The 23930-nt window shown below is 39.2% G+C and overlaps 1 protein-coding gene across 1 annotated transcript; it reads right to left on the reverse strand.

Moving 5' to 3' along the window:
• Positions 1–5089: 5089 nt before the first annotated feature.
• On the reverse strand, positions 5090–19523 carry LOC110491057 (pituitary homeobox 1-like). Its single transcript, XM_090201561.1, has 4 exons — positions 18219–19523; positions 9467–9616; positions 8298–8500; positions 5090–6630 (listed from the first exon to the last, which is right to left on the reverse strand). Exons 1-4 carry the CDS (start codon positions 18262–18264, stop codon positions 6079–6081), a joined length of 951 nt encoding a protein of 316 aa, XP_090057687.1. The 5' UTR covers positions 18265–19523; the 3' UTR covers positions 5090–6078.
• Between the last annotated feature and the right edge of the window lie 4407 nt (positions 19524–23930).

Consider the following 23930-nt stretch of genomic DNA (forward strand, 5'->3'; position numbering starts at 1 on the left):
AAGGTGCTTTAGTGACAAAACGGATGGCACTGTGATAAACTGCATCCAGTTTGCTGAGTAGAGTGTTGGAAGCAATTTTGTAGATGACGTCGCCGAAGTCGAGGATCGGTAGGATAATCAGTTTTACTAGGGTAAGTTTGGCGGCGTGAGTGAAGGAGGCTTTGTTGCGGAATAGAAAGCCGACTCTTGATTTGATTTTCGATTGGAGATGTTTGATATGGGTCTGGAAGGAGAGTTTAGAGTCTAGCCAGACACCTAGGTACTTATAGATGTCCACATATTCAAGGTCGGAACCATCCAGGGTGGTGATGCTGGTCATGCGTGCGGGTGCAGGCAGCGAACGGTTGAAAAGCATGCATTTGGTTTTACTAGCGTTTAAGAGCAGTTGGAGGCCACGGAAGGAGTGCTGTATGGCATTGAAGCTCGTTTGGAGGTTAGATAGCACAGTGTCCAAGGACGGGCCGGAAGTATATAGAATGGTGTCGTCTGCGTAGAGGTGGATCAGGGAATCGCCCGCAGCATGAGAAACATCATTGATATATACAGAGAAAAGAGTCGGCCCGAGAATTGAACCCTGTGGCACCCCCATAGAGACTGCCAGAGGACCGGACAGCATGCCCTCCGATTTGACACACTGAACTCTGTCTGCAAAGTACGCCTGCGAAGATATTCCATTTTTTTTTAATCAGCCGTTTCCACCTACAATAGTCATTTACAACATTAACAATGTCTACACTGCATTTCTGATCAATTTTATTTAATTTTAATGGACAAAAAAAAATGCTTTTCTTTCAAAAAACAAGAAAATTTCTAAGTGACCCCAAACTTTTGAACGGTAGTGTAAAAAAAAGTCAATTTCCATTATTCACTTAGTTACTACTTTTTCAATTGTTTTTGCATTGTCGAAAGGTGAACCTGCATTGCATTGTGTACTGTCACCAAAGCCCCATATACTACCCACCACTGCAACCTGTATGCTCTCGTTGGCTGATCCTCGCTACATATTCGTCGCCAAACCCACTGGCTCCAGGTCATCTATAAGTCTTTGCTAGCTTCGCCTTACCTCAGCTCACTGGTCACCATAGCAACACCCTAATGTAGTATGCGCTCCAGCAGGTATATTTCACTGGTCACCCCCAACGCCAACACTTCCTTTGGCCGCCTTTCCTTCCTGTTCTCTGCTGCCAATGACTGGAACAAATAGCAAAAATCACTGAAGCTGGAGTCTTATATCTCCCTCTCTAACTTTAAGCATCAGCTGTCAGAGCAGCTTACCGATCACTGTACCTGTACGTACACAGCCAATCTGTAAATAGCACACCTAACTGCAGGTATTGCAAAGCAATCACTAGCCTGCTATTCAGTGGAGTGTGTGGTTCAATTCTGGGTTTAAGGGTGTATTTTCTACACTTAAAAGGATAAACATTCGACGTTGGCCTTGCTCTCCATCCAGCATTACTTCTGCTATGCTGAAAACAACTGATAACTCAGAGCTGGGAAATAACAGACTACGGTGAGTTCAAGACCACTGGGAACTTAGAAAATAATGAGCTCCGACTGGGAAAATACGTTATGAATGGTCATCCAACTCGGAATTGCAAGTCACGAACTCGGGCCTCTTTCTGGAGCTACGACCTGAAGATCACTGATGTCCTCATGATTCAACCTTGTTTATTTCCGTGTTCCCAGTTATCTTGAAAGCACCATAAATCCAGAGAATGCCAGACTTTGATGGCAAAGTTTGATGATAAAATTTGCCCATGAAGGACTACCGCGCCACCTTCTTGTTCAAGTGAGCACAGCACAACAAGTTGAGTCCATAAATGTATTGTATGCTACTGCATAAATGATGTAATAGGCCAGGGAGATATGTATACTATAGCTAAGAAAGCAATACTAAGTGTATGTTATGTAGTAAGCTGTTAGTGGCCCATGTGCCTCACTCTAATAATTTGGTCCATTTCCCCCTCCTAATTTAGCCTACTGTTCTGACTTGGTGGTGCACATGTAGCCTATTGCTTGTTTTAGAGAAATGTAATAATTGAATATTGTAAGAGTTTTCATTGTCTTCTCATATACCCACTTTATTCGTTCTACGGTTTATCCTACAGTTCTGACTTGGTATACAAGGAGAATACTGTAAGAACATGCCAAAATCGCCACTGCTCATTTGTATACCAAAGCACAGATTATTTGTTCTTTTGGTTCTGAATTCTGTCGCTTTACATTTCAAAAGTGCTGAACAAATAGTTATATTGGCTACATCTGACCTCCCTAGCTGTCCCCTTATGCTATAGTTTGTACATCTCAATTGTCAGAAGAAACCACGTGTTTAGGCAAGTCAGCCATGTCAGCTATGTTTTTTTAAAGACAGAAGTTAGGCTGAATGAACTGTTTCGCTGTCAGACAAGGCTCCGCTGGTAGCAGTGGTAAGATGTTATGACTGCTGTTGGGACTCTGCTGTTGGGACAGTATTATGTCGGCACTATCAGTTTGTGGGCACCGTTTGTCACTGTTATAGTGCAATAAATGTATTGTTTGATGTTGTGTTGGATTGTGTATTGGCTTTGCTGGCGACATGGCGACATGGGCAGCCGCCCAGGGTGGCACAAAGCGCCCGCACAAAAACATTTGGAATGGTGACATTAGCGCGATCGGTTTTCTATCGCTCATTTGCACGTAACGTCAATGATACCATGTCACCGCGTGGGACTGTGGGTCAATCAACCTTGTCGGAGTGGGCTCCCTGATTCTAGTTTGTGAGCTAGACGGGCTACTGCCTGGGAAGGTCTCCCACTCAGAAGTACGAGATGGGGAGGGGGGCGGGGGTAGGTTGACCTCAGGTCTCCCCACTGGAAGCCCGAGGTAGGGGGAGCGGGGGAATCTATCAAATAGCGCACCTCTTTGTACAGTACAGTAAAATCAGTCACACTACAAAATGCTGCTAAATAAACCACAACTCATTCATAATACTGTGAATATATATTTCACAGACATAATGTTTTATTTTTTTCTGGTTTGTGCGAAATCGGTTAAGAATAATATAAAACCAGTCTGCACACCACCAATGTGAATTGGTTTAGTCTCGACTCTTGGTTGACAGTGTTGGGGGATGGGTCATTTATCGATGCTGGAGTGCCAAATCAACACACATTTGGTTCTATTTGTCTTTGTTACTTCTTTTTGATATTTGTTGTTGTATATATATATATATATATATATATTTTATATTTATATAGTTTTAAATGTTATGGGGGGGGGGGGGGGGGGGGCTGGAGGGGGGGGGTTCACCCAGGGAGCCATACAAGCTAGAACGCCACTGCATCCGTGAGGCAGAAATATTGTTTATTTGTTCGTTTTGTGCATAAAGAAATATGGAAACTAAATGGTTTACCACGACACATGGGTTAGACGCCACATTGAAGAGCAGTGAGGATGAAGGAGATGATCTGGTCCAGACCGATTTCTTATTATGATGAGCTGGATGGAAGTCATTGTGGAGGAATCGTAAGTATGGCTAGTTTATGATTGTGATATTATTTGGGAATATTTACTGTGTGATACGCATTGGCTATTTGGTTTGTTTGAAAACATTTAATACTTAGCCTCGTGTCGATAGCGGTTCTTCTTTTACTGTGTTAGTAGCCTAACGGTAAAGTCGCCTTCTATTAATTACTCTGTTTATATGATATGGGAGTAGCGTAGTCTACAATAACATTATTGGATGTGCTGTTGTTATTTATTTCATGGATAAATATAATTTGAAATGAAAATATACATATTTGGGTTCATTTTATATGGAAACAATATGCGCATTTATTCACTAGAGATGTGTTTCTATCAAAACGACTTGTTGTGGATAAAAGGCTGTGTGTGCTGAATTTGTGGATATATACTTAACATTTGCGGTTAAATTCAAATGTACCGAATAAAAAATAAAATTGAAATGGGTTTCCATTGCATTTTCAACTCTACTGGTTGTTTTATAAATAAAATAAAATTAGTTTTATAGCGAATGTGCACGCTCGCTGATACATTGCGCAAATATATTATAGCACATTATGAGATTATTATGGACAAAATGGTGAGATTATTTGTACATGACAAACACGCAACCATCTACCATCATGTCACCAAAATAAAAACCTCAATATTTATTGGAAAAATGCCACAAGCTCATCATCGTGCACTTTCACCATCCTGTGAAATTTATCATCATTTATTTAATATGTAGCCTAATAAACTGCATGCTTTCCCGAGTCATAGTGGGAGAATCACATTACACATCATCTCCTGACTCCAAGTCTACTTTGATATGATGGTTATTATATCAATATTTCCGCATAAAGGCTTACCACCGCAATTTCTCACATAAATCATTTTAACTACACAAAAAGGTCCCATCTTGTTAAAGGTAGGTTTATTTAGTTTTGTCAACATATGGAAAGTTTACCGACAAATATGCTGTGACATTTTTTTATCTGACATGTAGCCTACTTTGCATGGATACCTGGTTAAAGCAAAAACGGGTTGAATCAGCATTGTTTCCACGTCATTTCAACCAAAAAATATATGTAATGATGTTCAATCAACCTGGAAAAACTGATTGGATTTTCAAAAAGCCATCAACTAAGGGAATTTCGTATTTGTTTTACCCAACCTTTCGCATAAATTCAATGACATGGTGAAATGTTTGGTTAATTTCACGTTGAATTGACGTTAGTTGACAACTCAACCAAATGTAAATTTGAACGTTGAACTGATGTCTGTGCCCAGAGGGGATGTTATTTTCTACACAGAATATCATACAAAATGATTGCCCAGACCTTTCTGATTCTGATTTCAGTCGCTTCAAACCACCATACTTCAGATTGAAATACTGTCAAAGGTCCTGTCAGACTGATTTGTAAAAGACTTTCATAGCCCTAATTTTAAAAAGTTAGCCTATCATTTGTAATTATTTCAATTTTTTTTTTTTTTTTTTTATTTACATGGTCAGGTTTGGGAAGCCGTGCTCTAGGGGGGTTTACATGTGTGCAGGTGAAAATTGGTTTGAGTTGTCATCCCTGAAATAATTAATTATAGGCTGTTTACTTTGCACTCCTATCTTTTATTCCATAAACTTGGACCATATTATGTTTTGTCATGTATACCTTTTCTGTCGTTTAATATCTGAAATGCACTTCTTTCTGCTGTAGTTTATTCAAACATATTACCATAAACACATGAAGTTACTTTTCAATCACCTTTTGAATACAGTATAATGGATTTTGCTTTATCTTACATTATTATCAACTCGTCTTTGCACCCAAGTTAAAAATGCAGAAATTCTATTTTTAACAAACAAATAAAACGAAAATACTCCAGACAGAGCATTTAAAGGTAAAGTCATGCTACAGAAACAGGACACAATTGGGTGGGCCAGTGGCACCCCCTGCATAAACGGTAAAACACATGAGCAACATAAAAGTCTGAGCTATGTACAATACAATTGTTCTTCTACAGAGTCCGGATATGTCTAGTTATATGTGTTGCACTTCTTGGTTTCTAATCCAAGTTTACCAAACTGTTTCTAATCCAAGACCAAGAGTACAGGGCCTAGGCCAGCGTTGACCAAACTCGGTACTCAGGACCCCAAGGGGGTTTTGGTTGAATATTTGAATCGGCTGTGTAGTGCTAGGGCAAAAAAAAAAAACGTGCACTCCTTGGGGTCCCCAGGACCGAGTTTGGGAAACGCTGGTTTAGACCAATGCAAGTCAGTTCAAATGGGTTTGAGCCCTCAAAGCAAGTAAGCGAACATGCATAGGAGATCCTTTGTCTGTTTCTTATGTAGGCTAATGTACAACGTTGCAATGTAACACATCTTCATCGTCACTTTTAAATCCAAAAAACATGGACATTTAAATTGTTGTAGCCTACAAGTTCATTGGTAAACACATAGGCCACAACCCGCATAATTCATTTGAAAAATAAATGATTGCAACTAATCCAGTTTAGTTGTCTTTCGCTCCATTCACAGGTAGGCTAGGCTACTAGGTTTAGAGCTGTCCGCAAATTATTTTCATCACGGCTGATACGTCAGCTGTTGTATTGACAGGCGTTAAGGCTAGACCCGGGACTTTGCAACCCGCTGTATCCAAAGGTTGGGTGCTGTTTCGATTTCAGTCTCAGGGTCGCCAGGCTAGAGTTACATGTGTCTCTGTATACGCTGTAAGGGGAACCGGGAGGCCCATACGGACAGGACGACGAGGACATGGCTGAGTTGATTGTAGCGGTGCCGATGCCGTTAAAATTGCTGATGTTGTTCAGGCCCGCAGTTGGCATCCCCGGTACAGCCGAGTGCCCCCCCATACTTCCGGCCATAGTCATAGAGGAGATGGAGTTAGGAGCTGAGAACATTGACTGGGATGTGAGTGGGCTCATTGAGTTGAAAAAAGTGAAGTTCTTTGTGGACAGATTAGCCGGGGTCAGTCCTTTGTTCGTCCAGTTGTTGTAGGTGTAGGTGGGATACATGTCGTCATAGGGCTGCATGAGGCCACTGAACTGGGGCAGGTAGCTGTTCTTGCACAGGTCCATTTGCTGGTTGCGTTCACGCTTCCTCCATTTGGCCCTGCGATTTTTGAACCACACCTTGAGATCAGAGACAAAAAGAATACATGTATTCAACATGCGATCTATAACAGTAATTTAATGTAATAATAAGAAAAGTAGTTGTGTTATTATGTTATTACTTGTAAACATTTATAATACAATCCATAACAGTCAACTAGAGAACATATAGCCTAGGCTATGCCTAACAAGGCCTATGAATGATTAAAATATAATATAATAGAATATCTTTTTGTCACAACTTCATAAAATTGTCTCTCTAATGTTTTTATTAAAAGAACACTTTGTTTGTACTTTATAATGGAAACAAATCAGGAGTCTTAGGGTATATAATTGGAAGTGGGGCTATGTATAGTCTTCCTGGGCATACGGTTGTGGGCTAAAGATCAATTGTCCACAAAGACATGAACGATGTGACACCATAAGCTTAGAGCTGCACAGTGGTGGGTTATATTTAGCTAGAAAAGCCTCCTCATCATTGTGTTTTAGCTGTGGCCTATATCTCGCCGCTCTCACGTCTGCATAGGCACTATGGACCATCAAATTCATCAAAATGATTATCAATAGTTGTATTATCAATAACCGTGAAGTGTTTGCACGGCCCCTTGCAAGACCGCTGAACAAAATGTTCCAGATAAAAAGGTATTCCTCTTGGGCGTCTATTTTAAGAGTGTGTGTAATTCACTTCTGTTGGATAATATAAGGTAAATGTTATGATGTCCTCCTGCTTGGGCGTCTATTTTAAGAGTGTGTGTAATTCACGTCTGTTGGATAATATAAGGTAAATGTTATGATGTCCTAATGCTTGGGCGTCTATTTTAAGAGTGTATGATCCTCTTCGAAATGCTGGAAGTATTCTATAGATGTATGGATAATCATAATATATTAGCCATCAAAAAATATAAATTAAAATGATATTAGGCGCTTATTGGCCTTATTGTCGACTTCTTGCCAACTGACTAGTGCATTGTTGTTTTGATATGTAGGCTTAAAAGTATTGGTACTTTACACATGGGACATACGCTAATTGTAGGCCCAGGACACAAAAAAAACTCAAGCTTATGTTGTTTCTTGCCTATATTGTAATTAAAACACGCTATTTGTTTAGGTGGTTTGGGTAGAATTTTTCAAAAAGGGTTTTCCATAGGCCTAATGTGCAATTACTCGCAAGAACATGTGTATGCATGGTAATATGATATTACTCATTGCACTACACTAAACAATTTTGCTGTAAAATGTTTCCAGAGGAACACGTTACAGTGGATGTGTAGTGAACAATACCCATTATAGCAATAATAAGACCTATGTAAAATTAACTGTTGCCGAACTAAATATTCTAAATGAATTGGCGCAGATACTGTAAGTTTATATAAAAACATAGTTAATACAATGTCATCAAAAGTCGATAGATACAGCTGTGTAATGCACCCCCCCCCCCCCCCCCCCCCCCCCCCAAAGATGGAGGGAAATTATAGCGTAAGATCTACCTCGTAAAGTTTGTGATCGTCGTTAATTATTGCAACGATTTCATCCAAGTGGTATTCCGGTGTTGGCTTAAAGTCAAGCAATACACCCAGAACAAGTTTAAATGGAAAGAGTTTTACTGTCATTCATTCACGTCTTTACGGTTTCCCTTTGAATATACACACGTTTTAAGCACGGGCCAAAACGCATCTCGACTCACTTACCCTGACTCTGGCCTCGGTGAGGTTGGTCCACACAGCTATTTCCTCTCTCGTGCTCATATCGGGGTAGCGGTTCCGCTGAAAGGTGGCCTCGAGCTCCTGCAGCTGCTGGCTGGTGAAATGAGTCCTCTGCCGCCTCGCTTTCTTCTTTTTGGGGTCATCCGCGTTTCCATCGTCACTTCTGTGTTCTACACTCCTCTCCTTTTCTGTGAAAAACAAACATATACATTATGGTTATTGTACTGTAGCTTATACTGAGTCAGACTTCTTTGATTTTTACACTACTTTGATTTTAGTTCTGCAGCAGAAAAGCATAATATACCTGGCAGGGTGATCCTAACCTTGTTTGAAGTGTCCGTAAATCACTAAAGTAAATGTCAACTTTCAAAAGTCTGTAAGGCCTACAAAGACAACCAACCAGTAGGCTAACACGGTCGTCAAAACATGAACAGATTTGCTCCGGGTTCAAAATTTATTATTTTAGACGCTCTGTGAGGAATTCATCGGCGTAAATTTAGAACGTTGCTTTTGTTGCAACGTTTGTCCAGTCTTATCTAGAGTCCATTATCTTGTCTTTACAAGAACGCCTTCATTTCATACCTAGACGTAAGAAGGGCAATATTTTTTTTTTTTAATGAAAGATCAGTTTAAAACAAACTAGCCATATTGTAGCTGCTGAATGCATTGGCTAGCCCTATTCTTCGTAAGTTTTACGTTTTATTATCTCTTTAGTATTAGGTTTATATATTGATATCGTACAACTGATGAGAAGGAGTGGAATATAAAAGAGCTAACATTCCGCAGGAGCACAAAATATAACTTCAAACAATTATTATAACTCCTGCATGTCAGTTGTTTAAATATGCAGAAAATATTCGATTTGATCAAACTGTAAGGTTATTGTTATCAAAGTAGGCCTACTGAAACACGACAATTGAAGTTATTTATTTCATTCACAGAAGGTGCTTTGTGTTTCGAATGTATTTGTTAGTGCTCAATGCTATGAACAAAGTTGTAAGCTTACGTATGAGTTTCTCTTAATATCGAATACATTACACACATACGTAGCTTTTTAGCCTTTAATGTTTAACACACAAAAAAAATGTCTGTTGTATAGCTTACCTAGCAATTATGAGAGTATGTAATGCAATGTCATTACACCGTTAATGTACCTGTTATTTCAGTATCTGATGACTCGCTGCTTGAGTTCTCCAACGTTTCTCGAGTGTTGTTTGCAGTTCTCGGCAAGTGAAACGTAGAGGCCATGTCGCGCGTCGGTGGGGGTCTCACGGTCTCTGAGATTCTGTCCAAATTCATTCCACCTTGAAAATAATGATGCCGTATTAAATATATGTATTAAATCCTGTATATACGACCTTTCTCTCAAACTTCAACAAGAGTGTTTAGGTTTCCATCTGTAGCCAAACACTTGCCATTGCAAGAATAACAAAAAAAATATTTTCATGAATTTGTTCTCCAGATAAACAGACTCTTTTCCTAGCAGCAGGGACAGCCTAATGCTTTCAGATTCCGCTGGTGGGGATATGACCGGTGTGGGGGGGTCAAGGGGGCGGGGGGGGGGGGGGGGGGGGGTATTGGGGCGTGGATGGGGGGTATCCCAGCGGAGCGCAGGAGGCCAGCGCAAATTGCGTTGCCTTAGAAAGTTAGGAAGAAAATGGGCCCTTTATTTTGGCATGTTTGAAATATGCTCCAGCGCAATGGAACGGCCCTGCAGCTGAGTGCCCTTAGTTAACTTAGAGCCTACACACGCACACGTAATTTATATATCCTATATGAACTGAGCTCAATAAACATTTGTATATAGGCCTGCCTTGTTATTTTCAAGGCCAAACATATATGGAAAGTAGGCTACCTAATTTATAATTTAGTAGCCTATGTACATGAAACAATGACACTGCCACAAAATCTGCCGTAGCCCTAGTCTATCAGTTCATGTGTGGGGACGATTTGATGAGGTATATTTTCAGGCCTTCTAAACATTCACCTAAAAAAAGAAGGTGAGGCAGACCTTGTGTCAAAAGAATGAAGTGGTGTGTGTGCGTGCGCCGCCGCGCGCGTGCGTGCGTGCGTGTGTGTGTGTGTGTGTGTGTGTGTGTGTGTGTGTGTGTGTGTGTGTGTGTGTGTGTGTGTGTGTGAAATAAGTGGCGCCTGCTGGTTGGTCAGAGATGGACTGAGACTGAGATAAGAAGTCACATCACATAGTTATGAGCCCGGACACTTGAATCCAATCTTGAATTAAATTCACAGAAATAGATTTTCTGTGATTCATTTAAATATATTTAAATATTACATTTCGACCTCAATGTTCCCTATGTTGGCCTTGTTTTGTTTTAAAGGAGAAAGGCTCTATATTATATTCTAGACCTATTGACAGTAGCATATTTTCCCGTAATATAAGTGAAATGTCTGTCACTCATTATAGCGTTAAAATAAATGGAAAATAGTAAACCATGCTAGGAAATCAACACCATTATCAATCACTTATTATCAATCACTTGCCTACCTGGTTAAATAAAGGTTAAATAAATAAATAAAAAATAAAACTTAAACAATAAAAACAATATGCAAACACAATGCAAACTCGTTTTAAGTTGATAACCATGTGCATGACAACGAGGAAGGCGCGCACAGTGTCAAAATCCTGGATTTGCATAAACATATCTGCAACTATTATTTGGTTTTGGATGATTTTATGGTCTCAATAACATGCAGTATTACAATTATATTGGCCAAGTATTTTGTTTTAGGCAGCTTCTATTGCGCACCATCTCCAAGTATTGCTGCAAGCGCAAGTGCTTCCCGTTTTAGATTATTGTAGGCATCAAAATAAATAAATCACAGCACGTTTTTGGAATTATTCTGCAGTTTTTACCTGATTAAATACAATTCCATTGGAAATTAATGTTGAAATCTAAATTTATAGGCATATTCCTGAAATGTTGGTTGAAAATGAGGATGAGGCTGTCGCTGCTTCCTGTTGACGATACATTTTGATAAATAGTCCAATTTCAAAACACTGTTATCACATGTCAGAACTTTTTGTTTTTTGTTTAATGAGCACCGTATAAACTCCACACGCACCAAAAATAGAGGAATAATGTTAACATTAGAGTTTAGAGGACAACGTGGAAAGATACTTAGCTACTTTTTGAATTGTTGCATTTTGATTCAAATGGGTCACCAACGCAGTGGTACACGTTTATTTTTGTTAGTCACTTCCATCGATATCATCTTGAAATAAATGGAACAGGGGGCAACGTTTGGGGTGTATGCGCTGTTAAATTAACACTACTCAAATGCCACATGGAATCTGATAATACTTTTTACATGACTGGTTAGGAGAGAATTTGTTGAAGACATGTCAGATGGAGATTCGATGAGGCTGCCGAAACGGGACAGAAACAAAACAGTTGCTTTAACGTTATCGAACTTAATCGAATCACGACCCCTGACAAGGTTTGACTCTCAAACCAGTGTAAGCCTATTGGTGTGCTGCCATCGACTGTTATAAAAAGAGCTCCCCGAATGTTCTGTGCAATTTAGTTTAAACATTATAACGGCGTTCAAAATCCTGCAATGGAGAGTCATGTTTAACACAGTCAACGGGCCCAAACCAAATGTAGTTCATTCAAATTATTATTATTATTCAATTATTAATCTGCTTAAAGCAATCGATGTAATGTAATCGTGATGATTGTAAACTTGTATATTAACATCACCAATCTGAAGTAAAAAAAGGATGTGAAATTCCACTCAAATGTATGTGGTGAAATTGCGATGGCGTGTAATGTAGTAACACAAACTGTCCTCATTGGGGAAATTGGCGTAAACATGACAAAACAAATCAGTATTATCATTTAGAATGATAGTAAATGAAGCACGCTCACAGTTTTTACAACAATGACATCTACTTTTGACTACATGGAGAGAGTTTTAATATCCTCCTAAGCAAAATGGAATGTACCTTCTAGACTAGAGCTTCCCCCACCCATAGGGTCATGGCTAGAAGATTTCCAGCTTTTGTCAAATTAACGTCAAAAGTTATTATTTTTGCATTTTATGTTGCATTTTTAGCTAACCTTAACCCAAACCCAAACCCCTTTCCTAATCTTAACCCAATTATCCTAACCTGCCACGTTAATTATCATAACCAGCTACTAAAATTCAAATCTGACGTTAATTTGGCAAAAACTGGATCCCTTCTAGCCATGACCTTTCCGTTCCCCTTCCATAGTGACTGGGCAGCAGCCTGAACCTTTGACGTTCCGATTCCGATGAGACCCTGTCGAACTGGAAATAATCCCTTAAGGGTCTTTCAAAAGGCAATTGTGCAATTTTTCAACAATCACTTACTTTTTCATTCATTTGTTCAGGTTCCTCGCCATGCTTAATGCAATATTGTTTTTCTGTAGGCTATTGAACCTCTTTGGAAAAGTTTTCTTGAGCATTGAATGCACGCCATGCTTTCATCCGGAAGTAGGTCTACGCTCATACCTTATCAATAAAAAAACGGAATCATATACATCAACCAAGTATAATGCCTTATTGGTGCGTCCACTCTCAAGGCTGTGAATTGGGGTCAATTGAAGTTAAATTTCACATAATCTGGAAACAAAACATTTTTCAATTAATGTAGCTATTGCCTTTCAACTGTCAAATTGATTGAATTGTTAATGGTAAGTATTCAACCCTGGTATAGGGAAGAACTAAGCCAGCAACATAAAATCAAGAGGAACATCCATGTAACACAAACATCTCAGCGAATTAAGAGGTCTAAACTATTCAGAAACCAATCTCTAACCGTTAAAAACAAGTCAAATGTGAGTTGAAGTTAAATCTAACATGTTCGAGGGCGCCTCAAACGTCTCAGTAGGGGGGCTCGCGGTGACGTGAGTTGAAGAGGGGGTAGGTAGCCTAGTGGCTACAGCGTTGGACACGTAACCGAAAGGTTGCAAGTCGAATCCCCGAGCTGACAAGGTAAAATGTTATGCACAATCAAATTAATGTTTGCCTCTGTGTGTTAGAGATGCTAATCATAAATAATTACCAACAGAGATGTAGTCAGCATCCTTTTGGGCTTTGGCTCCTAGCCTACGTTAGAGGCAGGACTGTTAGTGTTATTTTATTGACAATCTATATCATAGGGCTAATCTGTTGATATTCTTGCATATACATTGGTGCTGAACGTTCTTATTGGCCTTCATGCGCGTATTGTTGGCTCGTCTGATAATGCATTTTCAATTGTATGGCACTTGCCACTTGCGGGAGGGATGGTTTACAAAAAACATTTTCATCCACCAAGACAGGTTAAAGGGCAGTAGCAAGATAAACAGTAATATTTTTTTCGGAGGACTGAAAAAAAAAAAACGCAACGACCGTGATTAATCACAAGCCAAACCAAAAAGCTGTTTTTTTTAATCGTGTCCTTTATGTCATAGTCACACAACAGAACACTGAAGGGGCTACGAAAACAGTGGGGCTAAAATATAATCGGACACCGTGCGTTACGGCTATGGATTTAATGACATTATTGATTTAGCGATCATCACATCTCAATCTTGAGTGGATACTTGGTCCAAGGCCGTGTGACCCATTCCCGATAACCACCCTGACATTTGAACAAATGTTTCATTCGAAATGGCTCCATCATCCCACTCACGAATGAATGGGTATTACTTTGTACCTTTATTGCTTCAGTCTGCTTTAGATTCATTGACGTTATATCACTCTTGCCTCGTGTTCTCTTCAATAGCCTATAGGCCATGCAAGTAAAAAGTTATGTTACGTCCTCGTCAATATTTTATGTATGCTGAGTGGCGATTTTAGCATGTAAATCTTGGTGGGGCAAAAAAAAAGAAAGAAAGTGGGATGCATGCCAGCAAAGCCACAACAAAACACTAAACAATACCTTAATTGCAATATGACGGTGACAAACGGTGCCCACAAACTGTTAGGGCCTACTTAAAGCTGTCTCAACAGCAGTCCCAACATCTTACCACTGTTATCAGTGAAGCCTTGTCTGGCAGCGAAACAGTTCATCCAGCCTCATTTACTGCCTTAAAAAACTAGCTAATATGGCTGACTTGCTTAAAACACATGTGGTTTCTACTGACAATTGAGATGTACAAACTACAAGGGGACAAAAGTGGATCCGAGGAAATATGTCATTTCGATTAAGACATTAATGAGCGAGCTAGGACAGATGTAGTCAATATAACTATTTGTTCAGCCCTTTTGAAATGTACAACCACATAATTCAGATCATGGGCCATTCTTACAGTGTTCTCCCTCTACACCAAGTAGAACCATAGGATAAATAAAGGGGACATATAAGCAGACAATGAAAGCTCTTACAATATTTGATGATTACATTTCTCTAACACAGGTTATGGGGCTACATGTGCACCACCAGGTCAGAATGGAGGGCGAAATTAAGAGGGGAAAATACACAAAATTAGGCACATGGGTTACTAACATCTTACTACACAACATACACTTAGTATTACTTTCTTAGCTACAGTATACATATCTCCCTGGCATATTACATCATTTATGCAGCAGCATACAATACATTTTTGGAGTCAGCTTCTTGTGCTGTGATCACATGAAGGTGGTGTGGCAGTCCTTAATGGGCAAATTCTGTCATCAAACTTTGTCATCAAAGTCTGGCATTCTCTGGATTTATGGTGCTTTCAAGACAACTGGGAATGCGGAATTAAACAAGGTCGAATTATGAGGACATCAGTGATCTTCAGGTTATAGCTTTAAAATAGAGGCCAGAGTTCCAGATTTACAATGCCAAGTTGGATGACCGTTCAAAACGTATTTTCCCAGTCAGAGCTAGTTTTTTTTTCAAGCTCCTAGTTGTCCTGAAGTCACTGAAATCAGATTTCCCAGTTCCAAGTTAACAGTTGTTTTGAGTGTGGCACAAATCATGCTTCATTGACAGCATGGCCAATGTTGAATGTTTATCATTTTAAGCTTGGAAAAGAGACCCTTAATCGCAGATTTGGGACCACACAGGCACTCCTCTGAATAGCAGGCTAGTGATTGCTTTGCAATGCATGCAGTTAGCAACTAATTACTTCCAAAACACTCATTGTCGAATTTGCGATTTTCAACTTGTTGTGTAATGTTTATGTCCAATGGCCGATGAGCGCCGATATGTTTTATCTATAATTTCTCTTCATTATTTCTATTCATATGACAACGATTAAAAAGGATTTGCCAGTAGAATGTCGACTTGAAAGTATGATGTCAATCTAATCAAAGCTACTATAGATATAACGTGATTTGGCGTCATTTTATCTGTGGCCTTGAGCCTTCTTGGATGGGCACTTCTAATGTAACTCTATGGCAGCACCCAAGGGCCTCACATTTTCTAGCTCTACCCTAAGACTTGGCTGTGACGTAGTGTCCCCATGAGTGACAGAACACTGAGACAATCATGGCACAACTAGAGAACATTACCAATCCCCTACGCTGGCTGCCCCACCACCACAGAAAGCACTGAGTTGGGCTGAAACACCTGCATTTTGGAGCTGAAAGCAAAACAGAGTTGATGTTTGTATGCAGCTTTATTAACTCAATTATTATTATTATTATTTGTTTTTACATTGTTTGCAAACTGATATGTGACACGTATTAATGCCAAAATAACATGCAAAACAGGCAAGCATCCCCAATAAATATATATGCAATATATACAGTTGAAGTCGGAAGTTTACATACACCTTAGCCAAACATATTTAAACTCAGTATTTCACAATTCCTGACATTTAATCCTAGTAAAAATTCCCTGTCTTAGGTCAATTAGGATCACCACGTTATTTTAAGAATGTGGTATGTCATAATAATAGTAGAGAAAATTATTTATTTCATCTTTTATTTCTTTCATCACATTCCCAGTGGGTCAGAGGTTTACATGCACTCAATTATTATTTGGTAGCATTGCCTTTAAATTGTTTGACTTGGGCAAAACATTTCGGGTAGCCTTCCACAAGCTTCCCACAATAAGTTGGGTGAATATAGGCCCATTCCTCCTAACAGAGCTGGTGTAACTGAGTCAGGTTTGTAGGCCTCCTTGCCCGCATACGCTTTTTCAGTTCTGCCCATACATTTCCTAGGGGATTTAGGTCAGGGCTTTGTGATGGCCCCTCCAATACCTTAACTTTGTTGTCCTTGAGCCATTTTGCCACAACTTTGGAAGTGTGCTTTTTGTGAAGTGCACCAGTCCCTCCTGCAGCAAAGCACCCCGAGAACATGATGCTGCCACCCCGTGCTTCACGGTTGGGATGGTGTTCTTCGGCTTGCAAGCCTCCCCTTTTTCCTCCAAACATAAGGATGGTCATTATGGCCAAACAGTTCTATTTTTGTTTCATCAGACCAGACGATGTTTCTCCAAAAAGTACAATCTTTGTCCCCATGTGCAGTTGCAAACCGTAGCCTTGCTGAGCAGCCTTTCAGGTTATGTCGATATAGGACTCATTTTACTGTGGATACAGATAGTTTTGTACCTGTTTCTTCCAGCATCTTCACAAGTTCCATTGTTGTTCTGGGATTGATTTGCACTTTTCGTACCAAAGTATGTTCATCTCTAGGAGACAGAACGCGTCTCCTTCCTGAGTGGTATGACGGCTGCGTGGTCCCTTGGTGTTTATACTCGCATACTACAGGTGAACATGGTACCTTCAGGTGTTTGGAAATTGCTCCTAAGGCTGAACCAGACATGTGGCGGTCTACAATTTATTTTCTGGGGTCTTGGCTGATTTCTTTTGGTTTTACAATGATGTCAAGCAAAGAGGCACTGAGTTTGAAGGTAGGCCTTGAAATACATCCACAGGTACACCTCCAATTGACTCAAATGATGTCAATTAGCCTATCAGAAGCTTCTAAAGCCATGCCATCATTTTATGGTATTTTCCAAGCTGTTTAAAGGCACTGTCAACTTAGTGTATGTAAACTTCTGACCCACTGGAAATGTGATGCAGTGAATTATAAGTGAAATAATCTGTCTGTAAACAATTGTTGGAAAAATTACTTGTGTCATGCACTAAGTAGATGTCCTAACCGACTTGCCAAAACATATATATAGCCCCACACTTTAAAAATGTCGGACTGAAAACAAGGTGCCCTAGATTACTGGTCGCCACTGCGTATGTCTATTGCTTAAATGGAATGGGAAAACATGCGAAAGCACGACAATAATTTATAGAGCTCTATGATCCATCAATGATTTCCGTCCACATTTATTTCTGTGATACTGCGTAATTAGGCAGAATAAAAGTGTATGCAAACAAATGGTTTTAACTAATCGTCTAGACCTGATTTATTTAATATATTCTTGGCAAATACCTACCAGAAATCTGTAGGCTATTCAAACCACAATAATAAATTGAACGGGTATCTTCCCTAATGTTTGCGCATAAGGGCTATATTCTATCTACAAGAACACCCTTGCCCTGATATTTAATTACCAGTGTAATTTACATTTACGCAATCAACTAGTTATTTTATAATTGAATGGATATAGCCTAGTCAAACAATTGAAGTAGCCCCTTTTGCCGCAGTAAGGTAGCATACAGACAAAATATGTCTGTCATGAAACAAATCCCTCATAACGAAGCATGAACTTGAAGAATTCCAGATGCCAGATGCATATAACCTGAGAATATTAGCCTATGGGTATGATGAAGGCTTTATTATGTATTCATAGGCTGTCAATGGAGCACAAAAAAAAAATCTCAACACCATGTTCGTTTATAAGCTGCTTGTTAACTGACAATGCGTTGTGGTAGCATATATTATAGTATTTGCCCAGGCTTTATGAATGCATAAACCATGTTTGACCAGTAAAATGTTACAAAAGTCTAAAAGAAGTAACGGTCAAGCATGCAGTAATACCTGTATTTCCGCAAGGGATTACATTCTTCGACAAAATAAATTCCATTTAGATGCCTGAAAAACAAAATAACAATGTACATTCACCATCATATTATTTATACTGGGTGGTCATTGTAACTTTCTAATCTATAGCCTATTGACAAATCCACTTTAATCAGGGATAATATTGGCCTATAGCATTGGCTCCACTGAATAGCGTTTACGCACGTTTCCTTTTGCTTAGTAGAAATGAAAATATAACGACACAAATTCAAGCACAACTTGTGAAAAACGCACAGTAATCGAGTCCTTTTTGGCTACACTTATTCATCAATTGGAAGAATGCTGACCTTTAGTTTTAAAAGATTCAGAGATACCGTTGCAAAAGTTGATCTTTATCGTGATGTAAACACATAACCTCTTTTATATGCACACACACACACACACACACACACACACACACACACACACACACACACACACACACACACACACACACACACACACACACACACAGTCAGATTAGTAACATAATAGTACATTCACTCATTAAGAGGTACTTTTATTACATCCTCTTATGATATGAGGTTCTATTTCTTCTGACAACTCACCTCTCATGTAATATTGTTAATTCTCAAACGTCTTCTAGTCGGAGCCTATCGTCATCCATGCACTCATTCAGAAAAACATTACTCAATTCAACATTTTATCGCAATACTCCAACTCCCCAGCTATATTCCCTGACAAGGTTTGTAATCTTCTCCTACAAAAGTCAATGCATGCCCATGCGTAATACTCAAAACACAGGAGGTTGGTGGAACCTTAATTGGGGAGGACGGGCTCATGGTAATAGCTGGAGCGGAATCGGTGGACTGGTATCAAATATTTCAAACATATGGTTTCCATGTGTTTGATGCCATTCCATCTGCTCCGTTTCAGCTGTTATTATTAAGAGCCGTCCTTCCCTCAAAAGCCTCCACTGGCTGAAAGCCGATGTATCCTCCACTTGACATAGACTGGAGAGGCCTTGTACACTTGGACACAATAAAAGCATGCAATCCGAGTCACTGTCTTATAATTTGGGGGGACCAAGTGGCACAGCGTTCTAAGGCTCTATCGATTTAACTGACTTGCCAGATTAAATAAAAAATACAAATGAATACATACCAAGGCATATATTTTCCGCACAACTCGAATAACCTACTCACCAGTTAATTCCCAGAAAATAAATAAACAAATCTTTACTCTGTCCCCATGCAGGTGTGAAATAGATCCACTTAAGTGCGGGCATATGCTGTGTCCAAGTATGCGCTTTGATAGCTTCTCTGCGTCGCTTTGTGTTTTCTTCTGGAGACCTTTCTCCTGTACCGGTGACGTCACGGCGGCGCACCTCACGACAGCAACTCGATACAGTAATGCACATTTAGCCTACGGTGAGGAGATGTACAAGCAGCTGATCTCTTTGAAGGCTGAGAAAACCCTAAACAAATGGTTTTGAATATTAATATGTTTAGTGAATTCGTTTTTAATTTTTTTTGTATTTCTGGTGAAGACGATATAGTCTATAGCCAATAGCCTTCCTCGACATGGGGAAATAGGGTTTATTTTGTATAGGCTATCTAGCCTACTCTACATTTTGAACGAAATTCTAACAGTATATCTTATGCAAGCACTTAAAATGCATTTTGGAAAGATAATATGATGTAAAAAATATATTTATAGTTTTAGAGCTATCTGTTTTTTTCCTATTTCGCTCGGTTCAGGTTGCTATAGTTCCATTAGAATTGCGCGTTAAATAACAATTCTCACTGAAAATGAATTATGCTTGCAGCAGATGCACATATTGCTTTTAAAGCTTAATATATCAGTTGCAACTATTTAAACAACATTTTATTACACAACATTTTCCCTCCTTTTCAAACCTTTTGCAAACGATAAGGTACATACTAATAAGGTACACAGCCATTAAATAGGTTTTTAATTTGATTCAACTTGTTCACAATGCAAAATGTCATAACGCATGCAGCTCATTATTTCCCTTTTAAATACATTTTTATTTTTATGAATGAGCCACTGGTATTTGTATGCCTATGTGAATTTACCCTCAACATTGCTTTAGGTAGCCTGTATTCTCATCGGTATAGCAGAACATAAACATTTGCTCAGCATTAATGCTAGAGCGGTCTAAGGCACTGCATCTCAGTGCAAGAGGTGTTACTACAGTCCCTGGTTTAAATCCAGGCTGCGTCACATCTGGCCGTGATTGTGAGTTCCGTGCACAATTGGCCCGGGGTACGCCGTCATTGAAAATAATAATTTGTTCTTAACTGACTTGCCTAGTTAAATAAAGCCTTATCAGTATATATACACATATTCATGTTATTTATGAAATGTTTGCTATTATACATTTTTAAACTGTTTAAAATAACATATTAAATGTAGCCCAATGAAAGGTAATAACTAGTTTATTTATTAGGCATAAACAGCAGAAAAACATGTTTTGAATTTGAAATAAATATTAACACAGGCCTAATGAATGAATCCTTATACTGGTTGTATGTAAAGGCCAATTGGACTAATCTGCCAGTATCTCCTGTTTAGATTAATAATCGAAATCAAAAGAATATCGGAAAAAAACGTTTGAGTCATTTTACTATCGAGTACATGGGTTAATAGACCTTGTTACATGTGTACCCTGGAATGGAGGCATGGCTTAGCTGGGGTGAGGAAGCCCTGTCTAAAGATTCAAACCGGAACCTTTTTGTGATGGGAGGGGTTCAATTTTTAACCTTTGTAATGATATATTGTAGCGTTGGCAGCCTATCAGATTGGAGGCGTGGCTTCAGATAGTTATTTGTGGCCAGCCATTAGCATACATGTCATTCCCGTTCATCATGTTATGTTTGTATACTGAAAAGTACAATTTTGATTGAATATTTATGCATAGTACATGTTCTAATGTAGTATTATCTTTGCTGGTACATACGGTAATAAAGTGGTAACTCTTCCAACTTTGGTATTTGCAGACAGTAGGCTCTACACCACTGTTAGCCTCAAACCTGTTAAGTCTACCCTCTCCTTTTTCGAACATTCTGTTAAAAATCGCGCAACATTTCAGCGTCCTGCTACTCATGCCAGGAATATAGTATATGCATATGATTAGTATGTGTGGATAGAAAACACTCTGAAGTTTCTAAAACTGGTTAAATCACGGCTGTGACTATAACAGAGCGTGTGTTTCATCGAAAAGTTTTCATCACTGAAAACTGAAAAATATATCCATGCGCCACTTGCATGTATTGTTTAAAGGGCACCAAAATTAATAGGGCCAAGGATGCAATTCCCACAGCTTCCACACGATGTAGCCAAAAACGTAATTTTCATTGACAAAAATCCTTTGTGTCATGACAAATAGAGCCTTCATTCCATCCAGCCTACAGCAATCGATTTTGGAAGAGAGAAAAATGGACATTGTTTTCTTGAGTAGCTGCTATTGAATACAGATCGCCCAGTGATCAATTTGATCGCTTATTAACGTTTACAAATACCTAAAGTTGGGTTACAAAAGTAGGTTGAAGTGTTTTAACAAAGAATATAGGCAACTTATATAATTTTTAAAAATGACGTTGCGTGCTGGAAGAGAGCTTTTTTCCTGAACCAGACAGGCTATACAAATGGATATTTTGGGCATACATGGACGGATTTAATCGGGAAAAAGACCCAATTGTGATGTTTATGGAACATATAGGAGTGCCAACAAAGAATATCATCAAAGGTAATGAATGTTTTATATTTTATTTCTGCGTTTTTGTGTAGCGCCGGCTACGCTAATTCTTTTGTTTACATCCCCTTCAGGTATATTGAGGTGTTGCATGCTATCAGATAATAGCTTCTCATGCTTTCGCCGAAAAGCATTTTAAAAATCTGACTTGTTGGCTAGATTCACAACGAGTGTAGCTTTAATTCAATACCCTGTATGTGTGTTTTAATGAACGTTTGAGTTTTAACGAGGACATTTAGCGTAGCGCATTTGCATTTCCAGGTGCCTACTTGAGACGTCTGCATCTCAAGTAGGATCAACAGGTTAAAGCTACAAAACGGCCATCATTCAACCTTAACATGTGATGACAATACAACAGAATAGATGAACAGGAATCTACTCTAAAGGGTGGCAAAAAAATAATATTTTTTACATAAGCCACTCCTCCACTCCAGGGTTCCTCCAAGAACCAGTTGCTATGTTAAACCATTTAAGGGATATTTCGTGATTTTGGCAATTATCTACTTCCCCAGAGTCAGATGAACTTGCGGATACCATTTTTATGTCTCTGCGTGCAGTTTGAAGGAAGTTGCTAACTAGCGTTAGTGCACGGACTCTGATGAAGTACAGTAGATGAAGGGCATCATTGCCAAAATCTCTAAGTATCCCTTTAAAGGTTCCCCCAAGAACCCCTTAATTACTTCTTCAGGCTAGGGTCTATTTTTCTCCACTTCCTGGAAGTGGTAAACTGACTGTTGCTCAGGCTCTGAAGCCAGGATATGCATGTCGGTACCATTGGAAAGAAGACACTCTGAAGTCTGTAGAAATTTTAAAATAATGTTGGAGACTATAACACAATAGATATGGTAGGAAAAATCCAAAGACAAACCAACCGGAATGTTCTTTTTTTTGAGAGCCCATGCTCTTACATTGGAAAGTATAGGGGCATATCCAAATCCAGCTCCCAGATTGCAATTCCTATGGCTTCCACTAGATGTCAAAAGTCTTTGATCAAGGTTTCATGCTTTTTTCTTCCAAAACCAGGAAGAATAATGAGTTTTTAGTACTGGGATTCAGAGTTGGAAATCAGTCTGTGTGCGCAATGAAGAGGAAGCGCACATGCTAAAATCACTTTCCTATTGAACATACTTCTTTCCTTATGAAATATTATAGTTTAATTATATTTTAGGGTACCCGAGGATTATATAGAAACATATTTTGACTTGTTTTAACAAAGTTTAGCAGTAGCTTTTTGGATTCGTTTCTCTGCATGTTGAATGAGTGGATTACTCAAATCAATGGCGCCAACAACTTTTTGGGATATAAAGAATAATTTTATCTAACAATTCAACACTACGTGCTGTTGCTGGGACCCTTTGGATTGCAAATCAGAAGATTTCAAAAAGTAAGTGAACATTTAATTGCTATTTGTGAATTTATGAAACCTGTGCTGGTTGAACAATATTTTGATGTGGGGCGCTGTCCTCAAACAATCACATGGCATGCTTTTGCTGTAAAGTCTATTGTAAATCAGACAATAAAGTTAGAGTATCAAGAATGTAAGCTTTTAACTGATATAAGACACTTGTATGTACCTAAATGTTTAATATCCAGCGCCCCCAATTTAAGCGCCCCCAATTTAAATGGAAGTTGTCGACAGGTGTCCCGCTAGCGGGACGCCTAGCCGTAAGAAGGTGGTGTGAGTGCATCTGCACGCACAGTGAGGTGAAGGAGGATTTTGGCGGATGGGCTGGTGTCAAGAAGGGCAGCTAAGAAGCCACTTCTCTCCAGGAAAAACATCAGGGACAGACGGATATTCTGCAAAAGGTACAGGGATTGGACTGCTGAGGACTGGGGTAAAGTCATTTTCTCTGATTTCTTTTTCTCTGGGGTAAAGTCATTTTCTCTTTCTCTTGTTTGGGGCATCCGGAAAAAGCTTGTCCGGAGAAGGCAAGGTGAGCGCTACCATCAGT

The sequence above is a fragment of the Oncorhynchus mykiss genome, chromosome 2 (genome assembly GCF_057628025.1).
Source record: "Oncorhynchus mykiss isolate SJ-2025 chromosome 2, ASM5762802v1, whole genome shotgun sequence".
In the NCBI taxonomy this organism is placed as follows: Eukaryota; Metazoa; Chordata; class Actinopteri; order Salmoniformes; family Salmonidae; genus Oncorhynchus; species Oncorhynchus mykiss.